The 23,647-nt window shown below is 65.4% G+C and overlaps 7 protein-coding genes across 7 annotated transcripts; 5 read left to right on the top strand and 2 right to left on the bottom strand.

Moving 5' to 3' along the window:
* Nucleotides 1–534: 534 nt before the first annotated feature.
* On the bottom strand, nucleotides 535–3,120 carry BXZ73DRAFT_104069 (dihydroxy-acid and 6-phosphogluconate dehydratase; the record flags this gene model as incomplete). Its single annotated transcript, XM_048015788.1, has 11 exons — nucleotides 535–787; nucleotides 1,003–1,096; nucleotides 1,164–1,357; nucleotides 1,411–1,585; nucleotides 1,647–1,836; nucleotides 1,895–2,089; nucleotides 2,143–2,345; nucleotides 2,400–2,557; nucleotides 2,620–2,715; nucleotides 2,780–2,794; nucleotides 2,903–3,120. The coding sequence occupies 11 exons, from the start codon at nucleotides 3,118–3,120 to the stop codon at nucleotides 535–537; spliced, it is 1,791 nt and encodes a 596-aa protein (XP_047875133.1).
* Nucleotides 3,121–6,002: 2,882 nt separating this feature from the next.
* On the top strand, nucleotides 6,003–7,057 carry BXZ73DRAFT_104068 (uncharacterized protein; the record flags this gene model as incomplete). Its single annotated transcript, XM_048015787.1, has 2 exons — nucleotides 6,003–6,423; nucleotides 6,519–7,057. The coding sequence occupies 2 exons, from the start codon at nucleotides 6,003–6,005 to the stop codon at nucleotides 7,055–7,057; spliced, it is 960 nt and encodes a 319-aa protein (XP_047875132.1).
* Nucleotides 7,058–8,584: 1,527 nt separating this feature from the next.
* Nucleotides 8,585–11,362, top strand: BXZ73DRAFT_51157 (uncharacterized protein; the record flags this gene model as incomplete). Its single annotated transcript, XM_048020572.1, has 7 exons — nucleotides 8,585–8,938; nucleotides 9,006–9,043; nucleotides 9,111–9,810; nucleotides 9,894–10,230; nucleotides 10,285–10,338; nucleotides 10,397–10,960; nucleotides 11,037–11,362. 7 exons carry the CDS (start codon nucleotides 8,585–8,587, stop codon nucleotides 11,360–11,362), a joined length of 2,373 nt encoding a protein of 790 aa, XP_047875131.1.
* Nucleotides 11,363–13,333: 1,971 nt separating this feature from the next.
* BXZ73DRAFT_104066 (uncharacterized protein) lies at nucleotides 13,334–15,966 on the top strand (the record flags this gene model as incomplete). The annotated part of the gene is made up of 6 exons (XM_048015786.1): nucleotides 13,334–13,714; nucleotides 13,884–14,180; nucleotides 14,525–14,571; nucleotides 14,630–15,596; nucleotides 15,635–15,893; nucleotides 15,953–15,966. 6 exons carry the CDS (start codon nucleotides 13,334–13,336, stop codon nucleotides 15,964–15,966), a joined length of 1,965 nt encoding a protein of 654 aa, XP_047875130.1.
* Nucleotides 15,967–16,978: 1,012 nt separating this feature from the next.
* On the bottom strand, nucleotides 16,979–18,184 carry BXZ73DRAFT_51257 (chorismate mutase; the record flags this gene model as incomplete). Its single annotated transcript, XM_048020594.1, has 4 exons — nucleotides 16,979–17,346; nucleotides 17,429–17,724; nucleotides 17,835–17,856; nucleotides 17,947–18,184. 4 exons carry the CDS (start codon nucleotides 18,182–18,184, stop codon nucleotides 16,979–16,981), a joined length of 924 nt encoding a protein of 307 aa, XP_047875129.1.
* A 1,108-nt stretch (nucleotides 18,185–19,292) lies between these two features.
* Nucleotides 19,293–20,488, top strand: BXZ73DRAFT_51215 (Thi4-domain-containing protein; the record flags this gene model as incomplete). Its single annotated transcript, XM_048020585.1, has 4 exons — nucleotides 19,293–19,477; nucleotides 19,539–19,681; nucleotides 19,752–20,264; nucleotides 20,337–20,488. The coding sequence occupies 4 exons, from the start codon at nucleotides 19,293–19,295 to the stop codon at nucleotides 20,486–20,488; spliced, it is 993 nt and encodes a 330-aa protein (XP_047875128.1).
* Nucleotides 20,489–21,650: 1,162 nt separating this feature from the next.
* BXZ73DRAFT_91547 (uncharacterized protein) lies at nucleotides 21,651–23,527 on the top strand (the record flags this gene model as incomplete). The annotated part of the gene is made up of 8 exons (XM_048026012.1): nucleotides 21,651–21,836; nucleotides 21,897–21,988; nucleotides 22,101–22,436; nucleotides 22,465–22,784; nucleotides 22,818–22,982; nucleotides 23,016–23,167; nucleotides 23,272–23,455; nucleotides 23,487–23,527. The coding sequence occupies 8 exons, from the start codon at nucleotides 21,651–21,653 to the stop codon at nucleotides 23,525–23,527; spliced, it is 1,476 nt and encodes a 491-aa protein (XP_047875127.1).
* Nucleotides 23,528–23,647: the final 120 nt, after the last annotated feature.

The raw sequence follows: 23,647 nt of genomic DNA, 5'->3' as shown, positions 1-23,647 counted from the left end.
GTGTGCCGGCAGGATCGCCGCCCCTTTCAGGCGCCGGGGCTCATGGGGCTCCCTCCAGACCTGCCCAGACACGAATTAGGAGGCGCAAGGAGCGTCACAAACGAAAGGCGGTCTGTACTGCGTTAGAAGCTTCGGGGGGACAGCTAGACGAACATGACATCGTTACTTCAGGCATATCAATTGCTTCGCAGGATTTGAACAGAGGGTCACAGGGAGAATTCCTCCGTCCACTAAAGCGCTCTATGCGTGAGCCTCAAGTGTCGCGGAACCATAGGCCAGCCCCTAAGCGGAGATATCGCTCTCCATACCATGCCTGATCGCCAAGTTGACAGTGTGCTTTTCCGTCCCGGAGGAACCGACCGCATTCGACATTAGATTCACCCCCTGAGTAAAATAGCGTACTTTCGATGTCAACGGGTGCGTATCCCGCGCCAACACCCGCCGTGGGGCGCCTCATCCCTTTTCCGCGGGGAACCCCCGTCCCCTCGACGCAACCACCGAAGCGCGTGCGCCAACTCGTCGCAGGAGGGCGCGTCAGGCGTCGGTGATGCAGCCGCGGCTGGCGTCCGAGACGAGCTTCGTGTACTTGTACAGCGTGCCCTGGGAGACCTTGAGCGGGGGTGCGGTCCACGCCGCACGACGGCGGGCGAGCTCTTCAGGTGCGACCTCGAGCTCGATCGTGTTCTTCACGGCGTCGACGGAGATGACGTCCCCGTCGCGCACGAGCGCGATCGGGCCGCCGACCTGCGCCTCAGGCACGACGTGACCGATGCAGAATCCGTGCGAGCTGTCGGGTGGGTCGGGGAAGACAAACACGGGGGGTGGCGGGGGGAACCGGCGTTAGGTGCGGATGCCGGACGCCGGACGGAGTGGCGTCCGAGACGGAGGGAGATGTATTTGACAGCGGGAGGCGGTGGAGAGTGCGGTGGGGGCGGTAGCGGGGATAAAGACAGGTTCCGTCAGTCGTGGCGCATCACGGAGCTCGAGGCAACAACCACTCACCCGCCGCTGAAGCGTCCGTCGGTAAGACATGCGACGTCATTTCCGAGCCCGGCGCCCATGATCAGGCTGGTGGGCTTTAGCATCTCGGGCATGCCTGCAAACGGTCAGCGCGATCGGTGGTCAGCGACTGGCAAGAGGGTATTCGTAACTGCGAGACGTACCTGGGCCACCCTGGGGGCCGAGGTAGCGGAGGACCACGACAACCTTCTCGCCCTTCTTGAACGTGCCGCCTTCAACAGCTTCCACGAACTCGTCTTCCGAGTCGAATGTACGCGCCTTCCCACTGAAGTGAAGACCTTCCTTGCCGGTGATCTTAGCGACGGCTCCGCCAGGAGCGAGGTTACCACGCAGAATACTACTCGCATGTGTCAACCTACCGCAGAGGACTAGACGCGGGGTGGAGCGTACCGCAGGTGTCCTGTTTCCTTGATCGGGTTCTCCAGAGGTCTGATCACATCCTGGCTGCTGAAATCCAGCTCGCCATGCTCATGTGTCCAACGATCGAGGTTCTCGCCCAGTGTGCGGCCTGTCACGGTCATGATGTCTCCGTCGACCAGCTGTTTTTGAGTAGGTATGCAAGAATCTCTGCAGGCATTGGTTGCAATGTCAGCATATGCTCAGCCACGAGTGAGGTAGGCGCGTACTGGGGATACCGCCGATCTTGTACACGTGCTCCATCACGTACTTGCCACTGGGCTTGAGGTCGGCAATGAAAGGTACGCGATCCGACACGGCTTGGTAGTCCTCCAACGTCAAGTTGATGCCCACCGAGTGCGCGACAGCAGTCAAGTGGAGCACGGCGTTTGTTGAACCACCCAAGATCACGGTGAGAACCTTTCGCACAGTCAAGTCAGTGCCTTGGGAAGACATCCCGCCGCAGAGTACCACATACCATGGCGTTCTCGAACGCAGAGCGTGTCATGATGTCCTTGGGCAGGATATTCTTCTCCAGAAGATTGCGCATGGCCTCGCCAACAGACTTGCATTCCGCCACCTTTTCAGGGTATTCCGCAGGATACGAGGAGGAGCCGGGCAGCGTCATACCCATCGCCTCGGCCGCACTGGCCATGGTGTTCGCGGTATACATCTGTGACATAATTTTGGTCAGTGAAGCTTCATCGCATCAGCAGTCAGACTTACGCCTCCACAGGCACCCGAGCCAGCACATGCATTGCGGATGGTTGCGTGCCGCTCCTTTTCCGCGGCCTCGGTCTTGCCAGCTTCGAGGTACTTGCCGTACGCCTGGAACGCGGAGACAATATCGAGCTGAGGCGCGTACTCACACGACCCTGGGCGGATTGTGCCGCCGTAAACCATGATGCCTGGTCTGTTCAGCCTGCCCACTGCGCATGCATGCTTCAGGGGCCGTTGCGCGCGCATATAACGAGAAGACGTACGAGCCATAAGGACACCAGGCATGTTCTTGTCGCATCCGGGTAGTACCACCATACCGTCAAGCCAATGGCCACCAGCGGCGGTCTCGACCGCATCGGCGATGAGGTCGCGCGACTGGAGGGAGTACCGCATGCCGTCCGTGCCCATGCTGATTCCATCGCTGTAGAGGGGCGTGTAGCGCGTTAACAAGGAGGATGAGACGCGGCAGCACAACGCCCGCACCTCACACCAACGGTACCAAACTGATAGCCAATGATCCCTGCGTCCACAAGCGACTGCTTGACGTGCTGGCCGAGTCCAAAGAGGTGCTTGTTGCATCTGGGGGCGTATGACGCATGAGGGTTAATGCGAAAGAGGCGCGTAGGAAATAAGGAACACGAACGGGTTGCCTTCATACCTGCGGCGCAAGGTCGTCAGCCCAACGAGATCGACAGCCGGCGGATCGCAAGGAGGTTCCGCGTGGGGTGATCACGAACGGAACGCACCAGACACAGCCCACGCCAACCATCGCTTGTTGAAATCGTCGTCGGTCTTGACGCCTTCGGTGTCGTAGAGCATCGCTTGGCTCGCGCCTTGATCCTTGGGCTTCGTGACCGTGCGGCTGTAGCGGTTCATGACCGGCTTGTCGGCGCATGACGGCGCGCCAGTCGCGAAAGCCCTGCGAAGACCAGCACGGTGGAGGAGGGTGCGCGGTGCGCGCGCGGGAAGGACGGAGGGGAGCATGGCTGGTGATGCCGTGCGCAACTTTTGTTGCGTGGCGCGTGGTCGGGGGAGCTTGGTCGAGCGAGGCGGGACGACGACGACGGACGTCGAGTCACGAATCGTGCCCCACGTGCTGCGGTGCACGTGGGGCGCGTCACAGCCGGTCGTCGCACGGCCCCAGGGGGTGACTGCGCCAGATGACTTATGAGCACCGCTTCGGCGCCTATTTAAGAGATACACGCCGAGCGCTCGCGATCGCTGTGGGGCTCCAGACAGGGGCGCAGATGCGATCGGTCCGGGTCCTGCGCGCACGCGTTGCTTGAACTGGCCGTGGATGAGCAGCTCTCCAGTGTCCATCGTCGAGGATGTTGGACTCACACCCGCTCCGCACCCTCAGGCCACTGGCGGGCGTGATGCAGCGGGCGTGGGCATAGCCGACGGCGCATCAGAACTCGCGAGCGTTGAGAGCTTGTATCTAGATAGCGATCCTAGCAAACGTGCAGATAGACCCCCAAAAGTTCCGGACCCCGGCTCCCTGATCGAGCCTATCGGAGCATTGTCCGTAATTGTCCGGTGACGCGCCATGCGTCAAGTGCGCGCAACGTGCCGTGCGCACATGCACTAAAACCCCCCTCGTTGCCCGCTGCGCCCGCCTCGTCCGCGACGGGCGCGCGTGTGCTGGGCGGGATCTGCTGTCACCGGCGGCCTGCCCAATGCTACCCTCCTTGCGGCGCACGCTAGACATATACAGACGAAAGGGGCAGGATCAAGTATATTGCCTGTCACACGATCGCGTTTTAGGTCGCCAAGTGTGACCGTGACTCGTTCTACAGAGAGCTCGGAGGTCACCGCTGCTGTAAATTTCCACCCCAACAACTCTACATCCCGCCCCCACCCCGCCTCCGCTGCGACTCGCGCGGCCGGTGTTGTCCGCGGGTCCACTGCCGTGCATGCCGCCGCGACCACACTATGGGTACTAGCCACCACCCCTGCGGATTCGCACTGTGCCCTGCGGGTGACGCAGCGGCAGCGAACAGGTGATAGCGGACGTCGACGCGGAGTGTGACTTGGGCTCTGTTTCGGCTGTCGGGTATGGCTGGATCGATCGCGCCTTCACCGCAGGCATCCCCGCTGCCGGCGCCTGCGAGCGCGCGATACCGCGATCTGGGTGCGTCTCATCGTCCATCCGCGCCGCCATGCCCTGCCTGCCCCGGCTCACCCCCAGCACGTCGTGCTCCTTGCCGCTCCCTGGGCTGTCGATTTGCCCCCGCCACCACCACGACCGCAGGCTTAAAGCGGAGGCAAACGCCCCCTCCCGCCCCCTCTCCAATAGGCACCTGGGTCCTTGGCGACGGCTTTGCTTGCTTCTGGTGCCCCCGAGCGAACGTAGGTGGCTCGCAGCGTCTGAAACCCTCCGCGGTCTGCGTCCTTTTTCGCGCACTTGAAACATTTTGTTCCGTCCTCGACGATCGACGCCCGGTCCACCTCTCCTTTGGCTTTGTTTCCGTCGCCCGCCACCGTGCCCTACCCGCTCGCGGCTATGGCTCTTCATCCCTCTCCTTCACCTCCGCTTCCGCTGCCCGCTGCGCCCGCGCTCGTCACCATCTGGACCCGGGGGTTATCCCCTTTCATCCCCCTCGCGCAAGATTCCGCGCGGACGGCCGCTGAAGAGGCCCCCAGGCTCGCACCCGTCCCGGCATGGACCCCCACGGGAGCGGGCCCTCCCAACGCCACAGTAGTCTCCCGCCCAGCCTCCAGAGGCTAATGGTCTCCGGCCCCTCCCCTCGCCACCTCGCAGGGGGGCCGGAGACGAGCAACCAGAACCCACCTCTCCAAGCTCGAGCGGACGAGACCACCCCGCGCAGGGGCCGCACGCGACGCCCAGTCTCCTCGCCCCCAGTCGCAGCACCAGAGCGACGCGCTCCGCCCGGCATGACGCTCACCGCCGCCGTTTCGACGACGACCGGGAGAGCAGCGATAGCCTGCCCGCGAGCCCCCACGGCAGCGCATCGCCCCCGCGCGGCGGCGTCGACGACCCAGGTGCCGCACCACTCCGCTTGCACCCCCCGCCCCCGCCTCCCTCTCCGTCTTTTCTGCCGCGGCGCGCCAGCCCGCCCTCCTCATACCACCCCCAGGCGTCGTCCGCTCGGATCCATTTTACTATGCGGCCACTGCCGCCCACCCGCCCAGCCACACCCCGCCGCCCCAGCCGGGACAGAGCCTCCTCCTCCCGCCGCTGCGACACCAGCCCCAAGCCTGCAGCCGCCGATGGGTGCGCTCGTTGGCCCGGGCATGGCTAGCCCATCGCCCTTGATGCGGGATACGGCCAGCCCGTCTCGGGACGGCCGTCCCCCGCTCCCCAGCCCGCTGCGGGCCCCTCTCGTCTGCAAGAAGAGCCCGCGGCGCCGCCGCCAACGCGGAAAGCCCGCGGCAGATCCAAGAAGCCCAGCAGACCGTCGCCCGAGCCCGCAGCGAGCCCGCCGAGCTTGCGGCGGGGCCGCCGGGGCGGCGACAGAGCCCGAGGTGGGTCCCGTTAACCCCTCCCGTCGTTGACCACGCTCGGTAACGCGCACCCCAGACGTCGCTCCCGCGCACTCCCAGGCAGGAAGCACCGTCACGAGCGCGACCGCCAGCAGCAGCGGGAGCCACAGCGGGACCGTCGCCCTCGTGCCGCCATCCGTGCCGCTCCCGCTCCCCCGTCTGCAGCAAGGTTCGGAGATTCCCAGGCGGGGCCCTTCCCACCTCAGCGGGCCGTGCGCCCGCCGTCGCGGGGCGCGTCACACTCGCCGCGGCGGTCGTTGCCCGGGAACGTTCCTGGCCCCGGCGCCAGCGCGGTGGCGGGCGGGAGTGGCGGCGGTGGCGGCGGGAGGGGGAGCACGGGCGCGCCGCGGCGGGAAAGCCCCATGCTGCCCACGGAGCCGTACGCGGTCGCGGTCGGCCCGACGGCGTACCACGTCCGGACGCTCGTGCCCCTCGCGGCGCCGTCCATCTTGCCGCCCGTGGGTCCTGGATTCGTCGCGGGCCGGCTTCCAGTGCTCGAGGGCGCGCCGCCGCCACCGCCGCTGTCGGCGGGGGCGTCGTCCCCGTCGTCGTCGTCCGTGGCGGGGTCGTCGCGCCGGGTGTCGGTGTGGGAGGCTCCCGCGCCGGGCGAGGAGCAGGGCCCGATGGAGGCGGGGGCGGCGGGGGGCGGGAGCGTGCTGGGAAAGCGGGGGCGCGGGGGGCGCGGGTCGAAGGAGTCGAAGTCGAGCGGGAGCTCGGAGAGCTCGGAGCAGGCGCACGCGCCCAAGTCGAAGAAGACGCTGATTGCGTGCCACTTCTGCCGAGGTGAGCGAGGTCGTGGGACGGCGCGCGCGCGCGGGGCCGGGCGCGGTCTAGCCCGCGGGCGAGCAGCTCGCTGACGTCTTCGTCCGGGACGGTAGCCCGGAAGCTGCGGTGCGACGGCCAGAAGCCGTCGTGCGCGAACTGCAGGAAGCGCAGCAACCCGTGCACGTACGAGGCGCAACCCAAGCGACGTGGGCCGGGCAAGACCCCGCGGGGGAGCAGCAGGAAGCGGGGCCGACCGGCGGACGCGGGGCAGGACACGGAGCCCGAGGCGGGCTCGCTCGCCGCCGCCGGGGCGGGGATGGGGTGGCGGGGGCGAGAGAGCGTCGGGGGGAGCCCAGGGCGGGAGGCGCACTCGCATGCGGCGTTTGAGCCGCAACTGACGGGGCCCCAGCCCATGTACCCCGGCGCAGGCTCCCGCGCTCCGTCGTCCGAGTCGCCCTCGTCGTCATACCTCCCAGGCGCGCCCGCCCTAGTGCCGTTCACGGCCTACACCCCCGGCCCGAGTCGCTCGTCTGCGTCCGCGTCAGAGAGCGTGCAGTCGTCCGCGACCTCGTCCGCGCCGTCGGTGCCGGACTCGGAGGAGAGCACGTCGTTGAGCACGGACGCGTACGCGGAGCCCCTGGACGACCTCTAGACCGAGGCAGCTCGGAGGGCGCGCCGGAGGAGGCATTCGCGGCCTCGCATGGATTCGCACTCCGCGCACACGGTGCTCGGAGCAGGTGAGTGTGGACGCCGCGAAGGGCGCTTCTGCTTCTGGCGTGGGACGCGAGCCTGACACGCCTTCTTCCGCTTCTCCGCCTCGGCCGGGCTCAGCTCCCATCCGCCTTCGCCGTCACCCGGCAACTTTGACAGCTGCACGCCCGCCCGCGCGGCCACTCCGCCTCCGCCACGCGCGCCCCCGCACCCACACACCTCTCTATCGCCCAGGCCCCTGCGTCCCGAGTCCCCGGCCGCCGCTCTTCGTTCGTTCGTCCTAATGCTAGAATGTGCCCGTCCCCCGCGGCGGCGCACGCTAATTCGAATACGGTAACATGCTCCTGCGACAATGCCTACCCCAGTCCCCATCTATGTCTCTAATGTATGCACGCTATAGCTCCGCTAGTGTAGACTCGTAGAACGTAATCCACCACTAATTCACGGACGAGCTGCAGAGGCCTGATGGAGGCCGCAGCTGATGCAGATGGGTGCGGGGCGCGCCCGGCGGAACACGATCGTCGCGGCACCGTCAGAGACGGACAGCAGCACGCGGGCCGCAGCGGTGGCGCGTTCGCGATGGACGGGCGCGCGGGGCAGCGCAGCGGGGGACGCACACGGAGCGCGGAAGACGCAGCGCGCGCAGGGCCCGCACTTGCATGTGCATCGCGCTGTTGTTGGTCCCCCGCAGGCGGGAAGCGGGCGCGCGGGAGGATGACGTGCGTGCGGGGGGTGGCACGGAGCGAGCGCTGGGGGGCGCCCGTCGCCGTCGCCCGATCCGGCAGCGGCTCGACTCGCGTTGTGCCTTTCGCGCGCGCGGGCCAGGCCCGCCTCCGCATGCCCCGCGCCGGCGCCCTCCAGCCTCCCGCGCCTGCACGCGCTTCCCCGCGGCAGGCGGCGGCAGTGGCGGCGAGCGCCCGCCGCGGGAGCCCGACGCGTGCGCTGCCCGAGGCTGCCACCCTCCGCCCCCGCGCGCACCGCACCGCGCGCCCGTCCGTCGCACGCGGGGCGCACGCGCTGGGGCTCGACGGGTCGACGTTCGCCGTGCGCTCCGGGCCTAGAATCGCCATTGACCCGCGGGGAGGCCGCGGCGGAATAATGGTGAAACAGCGCCGGGGTCGGAAGCGGGCCCGGTTGATAGGACGGAAGGGGGCCCCGGCGGGGATTGGCCAAAAGATGGGGCACTGGATTCGGTTCGGATCGCTGAGCCTGACCCCGCGGCTACGTTCGGCGCCGGAAGCTCCCTGATGGTTGTATGCGGTCGAGAACGTCCCATCCCCGCTCCGCCGCGCCGTACTTCCCCTCCCGCCCCTTCTCCTCTCCTCTCATGCACCCCATCGACCTACGTCGCCGCCGCGCCGAGGTCGAGCATGAGCATCCCTTCCGCGACCTCCCTATGAACCACTCCTCCCTCCCTCGCCCGCGCTCCGACGACCTCCTTCCCCGCACGGACAGGATGCCACACAGGATGCCCCCAGACGGCCCCGCAGCCTACACCCTCATGGTCGCAGGTCGCCGCACAGGCAAGACCTCCTTCCTCCGCCTCCTCCTCGACTCCAGCAACGTCGCCTCCACCGTCTCCCGCGACCAGCTCGCCTCCGTCGCAAAGTTCGTTCAGGGCTCCTCCGCCCACACTCCGCATGTCCGGTCCGTCTCACTCGACATTGACCTGGCGCCCGACGACCTCGACGCCGAGCACCCCCTTGCCCTCACCCTCATCGACACCCCCTCGCTCAACCCGGAGGACGACCCCGACTGTCAGAGGACGCTGCAGGAGATCCTCCGCCATGTGGAGAGACGGCTGGGCGATGGCTTGGACTCCGTGAGTGCTTCACCCCCTAGGCGCCCTCCGCGCTGTACCCTAATCTCGCCCCGGCACGCGCCCCCAGGACCGCCAAACCCTCGCCTCCGACCCACTTGTACATTTGTGCGTGTCCTTGTGCTTCCCTCCGCCTTCCCCCCTCCGTACTCACGCTGTGCGCGCACGCCCACAGATGCATCTACTTCCTCGACCCGGACTTCATAGTACCACCACCCGTCCCGGCTCCCCCCATCTCCATTGTACCCCGTGCACGTACCAACAGTCTTTCTACTCATGAGCACGACCCTGTCATCCTAGAGCCCTCCGTGGCCAACCCCATGCTATCGCGGCCCATACTCCCCCAGGCTGACATTGCCGCCATCCGCCGCCTCTCCGCGCGCGTAAACGTGCTGCCCGTAGTCGCCCGTGCCGACACTCTGACCTTGGACCGTCTCACCGCGGTGAAGATGGCGGTCCGCAGAGATCTCGCCGAAGCGGGCATCGGGTTTGGTATCTTCGACCTCGACATCCCGCTCTACGCCCAACTAGAGTCCACCGTCGCGAGGGCCAAATCCGAACACGGCTACATGAAGCACATGAACGGCTCTCCCTCCGGCTCCACGCCCGCCACGCCCACTCTCCGTCTGCCCTTCGCGCTCATCTCGCCAGATATGTATTCGCACAGCGACGGAGTCGCGCGAGCACCGTTGTCTCGTCATGAACTCGCACAGCTCTACGTTCCTTCCAAGCACCTCGTCAACCAAAATCAGGCACCACCCAAAATCATGCCCGGCAAGTTTCTCCGGGTATACCGCTGGGGCTCGCTCGACGTCATGGACGCGAGCCACTCCGAGTTCCTGCACCTCCGGGGCGCCGTGTTACACCACATGGAGGTAAACAGCCTTTTTTTTCTGGCCCTCGCGGCAGCCTGATCTTGCGTTGAACATGTGCTGACGCGCGCCAACCCCGATCGCAGACCCTGCAAAAGTACACGCGCGAGTACCTGCTCGAGAAGTTCAGGGCTGAGGTGCAGCCTGTCTCGCCTCCGCATGCCCGCCAACCGGTAGCGGTCGCGACCCGGCTGCCTCCCATGCGGGCCACACGCCCCACGCTGGCGATCGACACTGCGCCACCACACGCCAACGGTAACGGACACATACCGCTTCAGCATCAGCAGCAGCAACAACAGCAACAACAGCAGCCACAGCCACAGCATCAACAGCGATCTGCAATGGTAGACGAGCCCATGTCGGCGCACGTCTTGTCAGCCGCGGGTCTGCACGACCTCTCGCCGAAAACGTCGACCTCTTCCCGTGAGTGCTGGGTGTGTCGGGTATTACTCCACCACTGACATAACCCCGTTGCAGGGTCCCAGCGTCAACGGACGAAGAAGATTCCGGTTGCGTGCAACTTCTGCCGCTGTAAGTGAATGAAGCTGTGCGCCCGGCCTTATCTGCGGAGACTGACCCAGACCCGCAGCCCGGAAGCTACGGTGCGACGGGGGCAGGCCTGCGTGCGGCCAGTGCTTCAAGCGGTCGAACCCGTGCGACTACACGGCGAGCAGCAAGCGACGGAGCACGGGCAAGCCGCGGAAGCAGTACGGGAGTGAAAGCGAGGGTGACAGCGTCGAGGACGAGCAGGGCATGTTCGATCATCCCTCCCACTCCCCGTCCCTCGCTTCCTCCGCGCCGCACTCCCGAAGAAGCTCCAACGTGGGCATGCTTCTCACGGACGCCCTTCCCCCGCTCAATCCCGCGCCTGACCCACGCGACGCCCCTCCCGCCGTTCTCCCCCCGATCAATGGTTCGATGGCCTACGGCCCAGCCGGTGCGCGCAGGCCATCCTTGGGCACGGAGCTCCCACCCATCGCCACCCTCGCACCCCCGCCTGGCCCCTCTGACGACGGCATGTCGCTCGCCTCCCTCGACACCAGCGAGGGCTCAGGCCCCCGCCGCCGCACCTCCTCCGCCTCGTCCAGCATGGTCTCTGGGCGCGGCAGCCGTGGGGGAGGCTCCAAGATCGTCGCCTGCAACTTCTGTCGAGGTGCGTAGATCGCCGGCGAGCGGTGCAGCACGAGTCCGTGACTGATCGGCCGTGCGTTCTGCCCTCGTTCCCACAGCCCGGAAGACTCGGTGCGATGGTGCGCACCCCACGTGCGGCAGCTGCCATCGTCGAAACGTGCAGTGCAACTACGTCAACGACGCGGCCGCCAAGGCGCGCTCTCGCTCCTCTGGCAGCGGCGGAACGCCTCCCGACATCTCAGCGTCGAACTCGTCGCGCTCGTCTCCCGTCTCGGTCTCGATCGGGACGCCCAGCCTGCCCGACGCCTCGAACTCGCTCATGCGTAGACTTGGGGCCCTCGACCCCGACATGCTCCCCAACCCGGCCAAGAAGATGCGGTTGGAGATGAGCGCGCCGTCGATCGCCGTGCTCAATGGAGCATAGGACTTTTATACGCATCCATGGACCCTCCCCCCACACTGTATATTGCGAGCATCACCCCCCACCCCTCTGTAGTACCGCAGGAAATGGACTGTCTCTCCTTCTCGTCTCATTCCCCTCCAGCTCTTTCTAGATCATGTTATGAGCATAACCATATCCCCGCGTTCTTGATTCCCCTCGTTGAATGTCTCTCCACAACTCGCAGCATCGTCTCTCCCTGGCCATCTCTCATCTCCCCCATCCCCCACCATCCATCACTCGCATCCTTCCCTGCTCACGAACTCCTTTTCCCTGCCGCCACTACGATACACGGCCACTGCTGCTCGCGGGGCGCTCTCGCCCCACATTACGAATCCGTCTCGTCTCGCGTCTTTGGTTTTGGGTCTCGGGATCGTCTTCTCGTCGATACGCTTGCTCGTTGTGCATCGGAAGTGTACTATAGCCTTCAGACCACAGTCCGTTCCTTCTCGTCTCCCGTCTCCCTCCGCCGCGTCTCCCGCCTGCCTCGCACGCGCCGCGCGCACCCTCCGCTCGCTCCCGTCCTCGTCTCTCTCTATCGTCCTTGCTCTTGCTCGTCTTGCTGCCGTCGTCGCTGCTTCCGATCTCTATTCCATATTTTTTCGCCCTCCCACCGAACCCGCAGCCCCCACCGGCAGTTCCAGCCGGCGAGCGTCACCGCGTCCTCGCACGCGCTCCGCAAGAGTGCTGCTCCGTTCGCCCGGACATCACCGTCTGACGGGCTAGCGGCACACGCCAGATGGCTCCGTCCGCCCGCGCGAGGGGGCGTTTCAGGATGCGCTCTGGAAAACGCGCAACAGAAGACGAGGGGGTTCGTCCGTGATGCGGCGCGCGTGGACGAGGGCAGGAGGGCGCGGAAGCGGGCAAGGAGGCGCACCGAGGGGACCACGGCCGTCTGCCGGGCGGTGATGGTGCTGCTCGTGCGCACTGCGCAGGACGTGGCGCGTCGTCGGCAGCCCCGCTTTGAGGGACCCGGCGGAACAACCGCATCAGCCGCGGCGGGCTCCACCGTGCGCAGGGCGGGGTGCACAAGGTGTGATCACGTATAGAACCTCTGTGCGCGTGCGTTCGTTCTGACGAGGGCACGCGTCCTATACACTCTAAACCTTCTGACCTCCGCGCGGCGTGCCGTGCAGACCGATTCGTGCGGAAGCACGCCAGCCGGGTGAACACGACCGAGAGCACTGGGTCCCCGAGCAACTGTGTGGTTGAACTGGGCTGGCCCAGACCTGGACGCGTTGTGGGGACGGTGCGCTGGGCGGACGCGAGATCCCGCGGCGGGCGACGCGCACCGAGCCAATGATTGCCGAGGCGGGTCGTCTCTGGACGGAGCGCGGGTGGCAGCGCCCGCTTTCTAGTCTCGTCCGACACCGCACAGGAGCGTGGGGAATGGGACGGAGATCTGATTGACGGTTGTGTTGTGGACGTCATGTCGCGGTCTGTGCTCGCGGTGTGCTTTGCGGGATCGCTGAGCAAGGGCAAGGCCGGGGGCAGCCCTGGGCGGCCGGGGAAGCGAGTGGACGGCCAAGGCTGGCGGCGCGGCGGGCGCGGAGGCCAGCGCGCCGCTCGGACCAGAGGGCGTGAGCGTGCGCCCGGTCGGCCTTTGTCCAGCACCATCTGCCCTGTCGCCGTCGCGTCCTGCATTCCGCACCCCTCCCCGCCGTCGCGTCTGTGACCGTGTACCTGTCGGCCTGTCGGTGTGGTCGCTGCATTGTCCCCTCGCTGGTCGTCGTCACTCCATCGCTGGTCGTGCACCCCTCCTCCTGCCCCCCGCTCATTTCCCCTTTGTCTCGCCCTCGCTGATACCCACCCTGCTGTCCAACACCACCGTTTCCCCACTCGTTCTTGCTTCCCACCGCCTCGCTTGCGACCTCAGGCCTTCACTTCACACACGCTCACCCCGCACCCGCATACACCCACCCCACCCACATCCCCCAGGGGCAACATAGTCGCACCATGTTCTCCTTCCGCAAGAAGCCGCAAAAGCCGACCTCCCCTATACGCACCTCGCCCTCGCTCCCCGAGCTCAGCGCGCAGGGCATCCCCTGGCCCTCCGACCTCGTTGACCTCTCGCAGCTCCCGCACTCTGGCGATGCGCACGTCTCCCCACCCCGCGGCGCCGCGAAGACGTCCTTCTCCGCCGACGTCGCCGGGCCCGTCGCGTTCCACAAGCCGTGGGCGGCCCCGGGCAAGCCTTCGGGGCAGGCTGGGAAGACGATCGCGAGCCTGTACGCGAGCCACCCGCCGGTCGCGTTCGACGGCCGGAAGTCGAGCATGTCGAACCGCTCGCGGCCGGCGCAGAAGCGGAACAGGAACCCGACGACGTTCAACCTCATGGTGCGCCCGTTTGCGCGTTTTCTCTCTCCTTGCGAGCCTTCTGCTTACGGAGACAACGTGGGTGGCGGTTGTGGTGGCGACGGAACTGGTGGTTGGGTGGAACCGGGCACTGGATTGGTGTTGGCGTTGGTGCTGGGGTCGAACGCGCACACAGATCGCCGGCGCACAGGGTACGGGCAAGACGTCGCTCCTCCGCCTCATCCTCGACACTGCGGACATCTCCCCGACTGCGACGGCGGACCAGAAGGCGGCGATGGAGGGCTTCCTGCGCGGCTCGCCGCGGTGCACGGAGCAGATCCAGACCGCGTGCGTCGAGATTTGCGAGAGCAAGTACGACCGCCTCCTGCTCTCCGTCATCGACACGCCCGGGCTCGACTTCCAGGACGGCCACGAGCTCCGGCTCGAGCGCCAGGTGACGACCATCGTCAAGTATCTCGACGCGCAGTTCGCGGACACGCTCAGCGAGGTGCGTGCTCAGTTCCCTGCATCTATCTTTGCTTCGTGTTCCTTTGCCACCCCTGCCGCCGGGCACGGCTTCTGTGCCTTCGGCGGCGGTGGAGGCGTGTGACTTGGAGGACGCGCTGTGTGACGCGCTGTGTGACGCGCTGTGTGACGCGCTGAGAAACCACGTCGATATCGACTCTCTTGGCTACGGATCACACCCTCATCATGCCGCAGTACCCCCATTCGTTTCGTACCATTCGTTGTACCGCGTTATGCCGCGTTGTGGCCTATCAGACGTTTTAAGTTTTGGCTTCCCTTGTTCGGCATCACCGCCGGCGAGTACATGAGCGCTAACTGTGCCCGCAGGAGTCCAAAGTCGTCCGTCAAAGTCGAGGCGACCAGCACATTCACCTGTGAGATCACAGCCCAACCGCACATGACATGCTTCTCTGATTCATCTCCGACCCGCAGACTAATCTACATGATCGATCCCGCTTCGATCATGAACGTGTCCGCGCGCCGCGCCCACTCCACCTTCCCTAGCAAAACGCGCTCCGAGACGACCATCGGCTACCGCACGAAGGACGTGGTGAACGGCGCCGAAGAATCGGACGATGAGGAGGAAGACAGTGAGAGTACGCTGACGATGTCTCCGGTCGACCTGCGCGTCATCCGTCGCCTGTCTGTGCGCGCGAACGTGCTCCCGGTCGTCGCGCTCTCAGATTCCCTGACTGACGAGACGCTCGCCACGGTCAAGAAGGTCATCCGCCGCGACCTTCGGAACGCGGGTCTTGACTTTGGCGTCTTTGGGCCGACGATGGATGACCCGCAGAGCCCGCAGGAGGAGCCGCGCAGCGGAAGGAACGGCACTGCAGTCCGTGTGGCTAGCGACGACATCTCGAGTGCCGCGAATGGCGACGCTGCTGGCACTGCACCAAGCACCAACGGGGACGCACCAGTCGCGAACGGCAACAGCCACGCCCTAGAACCCTCGTCCTCGTCCATCCCCAGCACACCCACGGCCGCTGAAGACCCCAGCCCCGCCTCGGAGGACGCCCGCCCGTCGCGACCGGTGATCAAGCTTCGTGCCACACGCCTGCAGCGGCGGCCATCGCTGTCGCGGTCGCGGCTCGAGGCTGAGATGGCAATGGTGGACGACACGACGCAGCCGGATATGATGGTGAACGACAACGAGTCCGTCGCCTCCGTTCGCTTCTCCGCGCACATTGTCGCCAAGACGGATCTCATGGACACCCTCCCCTTCGCGCTCATCACGCCCGAGCACGTTCGCCGCCGCCGCGCCCTCAAGGGCGCTGTTGCGTCGCCCGTCTCCGCGAACGGGAACGGGAACGGCGCCGCGTTTGCCAGCCTGAATGGGCACGCGGACGACGGCGCGGTCACGCCCTCGGAGGGCCACTCGGGCGCGTACCACTCGATGGTTGCGTCTCCGACTTCGCCCATGTCGGCCACTTCCAGGCACTTCCCGTACCTGCAAGGGCCCCCGCGGATCTGCGCGGGGTGTTTGTCCGCCGGTTCCGGTGGGGCACCGTGGACGTGCTCGACCCTGCCCACTGTGACTTCAGCGCGCTCCGGACGGCGGTACTCTCGACGCACATCAAGATGCTCAAGATCCGGACGAAGGAGGTGCTGTACGAAAAGTACCGGACGGAGAAATTGCTCGCGCGCAGGGCGACGAGGAATATCAGCGAGGACGAGACGAAGCGGTTGCTGGAAGGTGCGTTCCCCCTCGTGCCATCTGGTACGCGCTCTATGCTCATGCGTTCGTGGCGCCAGACCTCGGTCTGTGATCGGCGCGGCCGGTTGCTCGCGCCGTGCTACCCTATCTATCCCCTTACTCTTGTGTATCCCTCCGCATCCAACCTAGCCTTGGAGCGCCTTGCCGTACATACCTGCCAGCCCTGGTGGTCTGTTCGCGCTCGACGCGCCTCGGAACGTGTAGCCGTCCGCCCTCATTATGCTTTATTTGTCGCTCCCATCTCTCACGCTATGCCCCCCCTCCCCCTGTAGCTAGCCCCGCATTCCTCCCGTTCACCAGTGCCCCCAGTGCTTACGACTCCGCGTATGGCCCTCGCTGCCCGGGGCTCCTCCGTTTGGTTTTCTTCACAACCACTGCTGCTGCCGCCCTTCCGCCTCGGTTCGAAAACCGTACACTCGCTCATCTCTCCCCATCTGACTATCCCTCTCTCTCCCTCTCTCCTTGCGTGGCATCTAGGATCTCTGTCTTTCGTCGCCTTTGACATTCCGTCGCTGCTTACTACGTGGGTCGGATAGCTATGTACGCGCTGACAAATCCAATCTATTGACGCTGCTCCTGCCGCTGCTCCTGCTGTTACTGGCGTTGCATCGGAAGTGCAAAACGTGACGGTAGCGCAGAATCGCGATCGTGCTACGCGAAAAGTCGGAATGAGCTTTGAAGACACGTCGACGGGCGCGTTCATCCGCATACTCAGCGATGCTCACGGAGCCCACGAACACGCACGGCACATATCCCGCCAGTCCGAATCCAATTGATAGAGTGCAACGCCCAAAGATTGCAGTCTCCAATGCTCTGACAATTGGCGCGCAGTCTGCTTGATGGCCAAGTTTCAACATTTCCACGGACACAAAATAATCTCCGAGCTTTGCACATGTGCTCTTCTCGCTCTCCTGCACTTTCATTCCGTTCGCTCTGAAAATATCCATGGAGGTATGTTACACGATTCCAAGTCTATGTGCCACAGCCGAGAGGAATCGAAGGAGATACAGCTCCCCGAGGAAACATCTAACACGTACGGCGCAACGCTGTCACCGCTGTCGCCGTTACTGCTTCTCCTGCGCGACGAGCGCCTCCACCTCCTCGTCCGACAAGCCGTCCAGCCGCTGGAGGAGGTAGTCGACCTCGACCTCCTTCGTGAGCGGGATGATGTAGTGCTCGTAGAGCTCCACGACGCCGTCGACGTCGATCTTGCGCCGCGCGTCGCCGTCGCCGCCGTCGTCCTTGAGCGGCTCGCCGTCGAGCGCGACGTTTTGGGCGTAGAGGTCCGCCTTCTTGCGGAGGCGCTGGAGGAGCACGCGCTCGACGGCGGGCTTGGTGATGAGCCCGTCAAGCGCGGCGCGGTTGCGCGCGCGGATGTGCGGAACGAACGCGGCGGGGTCGTCTCGGAACTTGCTCTCGGACACGAACTTGCCTACATCGCCAGTCGTGCGTTCAGCGCACACGCGCAGACGACGACGGGGACGGGGACGGGGACGGGGACGGGGGAGACGCACCGTAGTGAACGCGCTTGGAGATCGCCTGGAGGACCTCGAGGTCGACGAACGCGGCGCTCCCGTAGTTCCCGTCGTCCTCGTACTCGGCGTCGCCAGAGATGCCCGCCGCGCGCTTCTGCGCGGCGAGCGCGAGCGTCGCGGCGCGGGTGATGCGCGGGACGATCTGCTGGGTGTAGAAGGAGAGGATGGACCGGTTCACGTTCACCGTGTTCGGGTACAGGATCGGCGGGAAGGCGAGCGGCTTGAGGATCGGTGGTGGGAGCTCCGCCGGGTCCGTGAACGGATACTCGTCTGGGCTGCGCGGGGCCAGTTCGAGGAGGGGGGAAGCCATAGGCAGTCAGATTGGCACTCGTCTTGACTGGCCCGCAGCAGCGTACGGCATGGGACGGACGGGGACGGGGCTCACCTCGTGTACCTCCTTGCCTTCGCTGCGGCGCACACGACCCACCAAGCACATGCGCATCAGCCCCCGCGGCGGCAGCGCATCGAACGGGCGGGGGCGAGGGGTCGGTACGCACCGTGGAAGGTCTCGGTCTCCTTGAGGAACCACTCGAGCCAGGAGCCGGAGAAGCCGATGTCCTTGAGCTCTTGGAACTCGCCGCGGCGGTATGCGCGCGGGTTGTGCGCGAACTGCGCGCGCTCGATGAGCGAGAAGATGATCGTGTCCTCGAGGCGGACGAGGATCGCGCGGATCCGGTCGAGCGAGAGCGGATCCCCTGTGGTGTAGTTCGTGAGGGGTAGGGAGCCGCTCGCCATCGTGATGTCGTGCAGTGGGGGCGGATGCGGGGATGGGGATGGGGGCGGGAGCGAGGATGGCTGCGGCACGGTCGCAGTGGGGGAGAGAAGCAAGCTTGGGGAGCCGGAGTTGACGACGTCCTGGACACGGACTCGCACTCGCCGCCGCTGACCACTGCCTCTGCCTCAGGACATTTACATTTCATTTCTCAGATCTGATTTAGAACAAGCTGCATTACAAAGGGATCCTGGCGCCAGGAAGGGAGACGTACCTTGCCATGGTTTATTCCGTGAGCTAATCCTCGGAAATCCCAAAGGCGACGTGACATTGCTCTGCGTAGCCGCGTAACGGGGATGTGGGACAATCGAAAAGGGGAAGTTTCCGACTGGATAACCCAGCTGCAAGAACATACGCTGCTGCGAGTTGGAATGAAGCGTGCGTGGAGGCGCACTTCAATGTGGGGTCTCGATCCTCGGACGGCACTGGCGTTGGCCATGGGCGGCTGATTGTCCTCGTCCTGGCTCGAGGCATAGACTGATCCAGTGCATATATATGCCGTCTATGATGGTCTCGGTGAGTGAACCGTGTGGTTGCGGCATCCCTACTGCTGACCCTCGAAATTTCCCAGCATTCGACTGTGTGCGCATGAAAAAGCTTGGCTTCTTGATCAGCGGACCGCAGGGCTCCTCCAGAGCAAAGTGACTTCTGCACCCTGGGCGAGAAATCTAGTCCCCGACCTCGTCATGCTGCGGGGAACGTTCGCGGCGCGGAACTACTTGGGACGGTCCGCGGTCCGTGCGGGCCAATGCCAGCCAGTGACGCTCACAGAAGTTCGCTCGTCCCGCTATCGAGCCAACCATCCTCGACGGACGTGAGAACGCTCCCCACCCTCGCCACCTCGAAGCCTCGGAACACGGCTAGCCGTACGCATTGTGTCCTCGCAAATTGGATCATGACTCGCGCAGACGGTCGAACGGGGGAATCGTACCCCGCGCCGCGCCGACAAGAGCTACTTAGCTAAGCTCTGAGCTCATCGGCAGGACTTGTGCGCCCCACGTCTATATATGCGTCGGCATCAAGAGTTCGAGACGAATCAGAGCTCGCACCCACTGTTCTCATCCACTCGCCATGGCCCCCGCTGTTGTCTACGGCTCACAGACCGAAGAGGTCCCGACGCTCCTCGACCCTGCCGTGCTGAAGAAGAATGGCACTGTCGCAACGAATGGGACGTACGACGTCAAAGAGGACTACGACGGCGACTACCGCTTCGCCCCCATCGAGGAGGCGCAGGTGTCCCGCGCCATGATCAAGCGGTGAGCCTTCGTCTGCCCCGAAGCCTGCCTAAGAGCTGACGCGTACGCCCCGCCCGCACAGGTACTTCGCGATGATGTACGAGCGCGTGGTCTCGGACGTCGTGATTATCGGCGCTGGCAGCGCCGGCCTCTCCTGCGCGTACCACCTCGCGACCGAGCGCCCCGACCTCAAGATCACGATTATCGAGGCCAATGTCGCACCAGGTGCGCCTCTTCTCCTCCTCGTCTCCAACCCGCGCACGCCTGACCCCATCCCCTCTCCGCTCCTACGCAGGCGGCGGCGCGTGGCTCGGCGGGCAGCTCATGACGCCCATGGTCGTCCGCAAGCCCGCGGACCGCTTCCTGACCACGCTCGGCGTGCCCTTCGAGGACGAGGGCGCGTTCGTCGTCGTCAAGCACGCCGCGCTCTTCACCGCGACCGTCCTCGCGCGCGTGCTCGCGCTCCCGAACGTCGTCCTCTTCAACGCGACCGCCGTCGAGGACCTCGTCGTCCGCCCCGACCCCCTCGCCCCCTCCGCCCAGCGCGTGGCCGGGGTCGTGACGAACTGGACGCTCGTCGCGCTCAACCACGACACGCAGAGCTGCATGGACCCGAACGTGCTCACCGCGCCGGTCGTCGTCTCCGCCACGGGCCACGACGGTCCCATGGGCGCGTTCTCCGCGAAGCGGCTCGTCAGCATGGGCCTCCTCCCCGCGCTCGGCGGCATGCGCGGGCTCGACATGCGCCGCGCGGAGCCCGCGATCGTCAACGCGACGCGCGAGGTCGCCCCGGGGCTCATCATGACCGGTGCGTGCTCCCTTGCTTTCGTCGTTGGTTGTCCGAGCGGATGTGGAACGGGGCTGACGCGGGGCATGACAGGCATGGAACTCAGCGAGCACGACGGCGCGAACCGGATGGGCCCCACGTTCGGCGCGATGATGGCGAGCGGGATCAAGGCCGCGCGCGAGGCCATGCGCGTGCTGGACGCGGCGGAGATCGTCGACGGCAAGGTCGTCGGGCTCAAGCAGTGAAGATCGGAGGCGGTTGACGGCCCGTGAAGTCAGGGGACTGTAACGCTAGATTGTAAAGGGCATTTAAGCCACTACGTTTACCACATGTATGAAATAGAGCGCAGTCATGAGGTTCTTGGTTGTTGCGGTTGCAGAGTAACAAGCAATGAGGTAGAAGCGCGCATGAAGAATGAATACAAGGAATATCGAGAAAAGGAGAACGCTGACCATCATGTTGCACGCAATGCGAAGGATTGCATCGACGACCGGCCGAGCAGCCCCTTGAGTTGCGAAATCTGCTGAACCGGTATATAGACTTCATTGGACGAATATTGAAAAAGCTTGATCCCCCATAGTTTCAGCTAGAGGCCAACCCTTCAATGAAAGATCCCCCACCGAGGATTAATCCAGTGTCCACAATAGAATCTAATAATCTGTGGTCGTCGGGTGTTCAGTTCGGACTCGGACTGATGCAGGCTCCGAGGAGTCGCTCATTCGAAACTGGCTCCAGGCCGATCGAGTGAGATCACACGCCGGAACAGGGCCGCGACGGCGACGGGCTCGTCAGGACTCCAGCTCAGGCCTCAGGACAGCTGGCAGCCGTCGCCAAGGGAGCGGTGAACAGACGAGGCCACGTGGAGTGACGTAACGCGTTGGTCACACTCTTCGAGCCTCGGATCCGCTCACAGGTTCGATTCCGTACGCAGAACGGGGATCTAGAGCTTGTGACAATCCATGCGACATTTTGAGCATTTTTGAGCACTGGCGTGTGGAGAGGCGTATGACCCGTGTGGGTCTTGTGTGTTTGCGGGGGAGGCTCGGGGCGTGCGGGCGGAGGGTGTCCGGGGTCCCGGCGCGGGCATGATCGCGGGGTCGGGGGCCGGGGGACGAGAGGAAGCCTGTCCTGGCCCTGGGCTGCGCCGTCTGTCCTCACATCTCGTCCAACTCGAACATCCCCCTCTTCTTCCCCCGCCAGGCTTGCCCCCGCGCTCGTCCTTCCTGTCTATCTTGCTTCTTTCCTTCTCTCCCGCTCTAGCTTGCTCTCCGCGCCTGCGCACCGCACTCAGCGTGCCTGCTACCTCTGTCTATACTCCTGCCTCATCTCCGTCGTTCTTTTCTGCCACCGCCTTCCCAGCTTCACCGCCCTGCCGCCTTAACCCTCGCCTGAACCACCCACAAGACAATGTCTGCCCCGTCGTCCCCCGCGCGCTCGCACGTAACAGAGCCTCTGCTCGACGACCCCTCCATCGACGCCACCCTGCTCGCCAGCCCCGTCTCCACGCCTACGCGCACGGTCGCAATAATCAAACACCATGCGCTCGCCAGCCGGTTCGAAATCGAGCAGCGCCTGTCCGAGGCGGGCTTCGAGGTGCGCTTTGCCGTGCTCTCGTTCCGCGTCCCCCGCCTATACCTAAGGTGTCATGTGTAGATTGTGAAGGAGCGCCAGATGGAGTTTGACGTCGAGACGGACCCGGACACGCTCTTCGAGCTCTTCGGACCCGACTTTGAGTCGTTTGCCGAGTGAGTGGGTCGTGCTGCTTCGAGCTTCTTCGCTTTGTTCATTACTCCCGTCTTCCCCCACGCACCCTGCCAACGTCGTCGCGCCCGCCTCCCTTTTCTTCGAATCGAACAGAGGCCCGGTCTGGGTGTACGTCCTCGAGCGCCGCCGCGCCGTCGAGGTCTGGCACTCGCTCATGGGCGACGCGGACCCCGCCGTCGCCCAGCGAGAGACGCCGCACGCGATCCGCGCGCTCTACGGGCTCAGTGCGGCACAGAACGCGGTCATGGGTTCCCCCGACGCGCAGACGGCCGAGGTGCAGATCATGGCGCTCTTCGCCTCCTCGCCTCCTTTCCCCACCACGGAACTCCCTGACGTCGGTCCCGGCTCGATGCGCTCCGTCTCGTCCTCCGTGCTCGAGCGCTTCGCAGCGGAGGCGGGGGCAGCGAGTACGCCCCGTCGTCGCACGGGGTCACTCCGCCACCGGTGGGGCGCGCAGCAATGGCGCGAGCACAGGCAAGGGCTCGGGCTTCGTCGCGCGCACGCTGCCCGCGACGCACCTCCTGCCCGACATCGTGCCGCGGATGTCGAAGGCGGCGGCGCTCCGCGCGGGGATCGCGTACGAGGGCCCGAAGCGGGTCGCGCCCACCAAGGAGCGCCTCGCGGAGACGTTCGCGAACGTGCCTGGGCACAAACGCTCGGGGACGATCACAGTCGCCTCGACGGCGCCGCCGGCCGTCGCCCCGAGGATGACGCGCGCGGCGAGCCTGAGGCTGGGATCAAGCCCGAGGAGAAGAAGCGCGGCCGTCGCTCGCGGTGGTGAATGGAGAAGCGGACAAGGCGACATTTGAGGGCGTGCCGGACACAAGCGCAGGGAGAGCATCGCGGTCGCGAGCACGCGCCCACCCTCGGTCGCGCCGAGGCTGAACAAGAGCGCGGCGCTGCGTGCGCAAAAGGAGGCGGCCCCACCGTCATCATACATGTGTGCGTATCATCTTCGCTTCTCCGTGCATGTGTGTGAGAACGGGCTGGACTGACGGGTTGATGCAGTCAAGAGCCCGACCTCGACATCCACTGCACCGTCTCGATCGTCGTCGCGGCAGTCGTTAGCGGCCCGACGTCCTCACGCCCAAGCCTCGCGCGCCTCCCTCCGCGGCTCGCTGCAGCCCGTACAGCTCCCGCACCGCACTCTCGCGCACTGCGTCACTTAACCTGATCAACGGACGCCCTGCGCGATCAAGCCCGCGGCACGTCCTTCGATGGCGGTGCGTCCAAATCGTCTGGGTGGTCCCGAAACCCACGCGAGCGCGCCAAAGAAGGAGGAGGTCCCGCAAAACCGCGTCCTCGCCCAGCAGCCTGCAGGCGCCGACGATGCCCCGAGGCCAACAAGAGCGCGCTGCTGCGTGCGGCGAAAATGGCGGCGCAGAACCTGGTGCAGGGCAAGGCGAAAGGCCCTGTCGGCTCCGCCCCCGCGCGGTCCGCGCATGACAGTGACGGGCCTGCCTTCACATGTGGGCGCAGGTCCCCGTTACGCGACGGCCGCGCGTACAACACGCCCGTAGCTGTCTCCGTCTCCGCCGCGATGATCCGCAAGATGGATGCCGTACCGCTCGCACGCCCTTCACGCGCACGCTACCTCACGACCCTGGCCGTCATAGAAGATATCACGCGCGCCTTTGTCT

Source organism: Epithele typhae (genome assembly GCF_022376455.1).
Source record: "Epithele typhae strain CBS 203.58 chromosome Unknown BXZ73scaffold_47, whole genome shotgun sequence".
Lineage (NCBI taxonomy): Eukaryota > Fungi > Basidiomycota > Agaricomycetes > Polyporales > Epitheliaceae > Epithele > Epithele typhae.
This window is presented reverse-complemented; position numbering and strand designations above follow the sequence as displayed.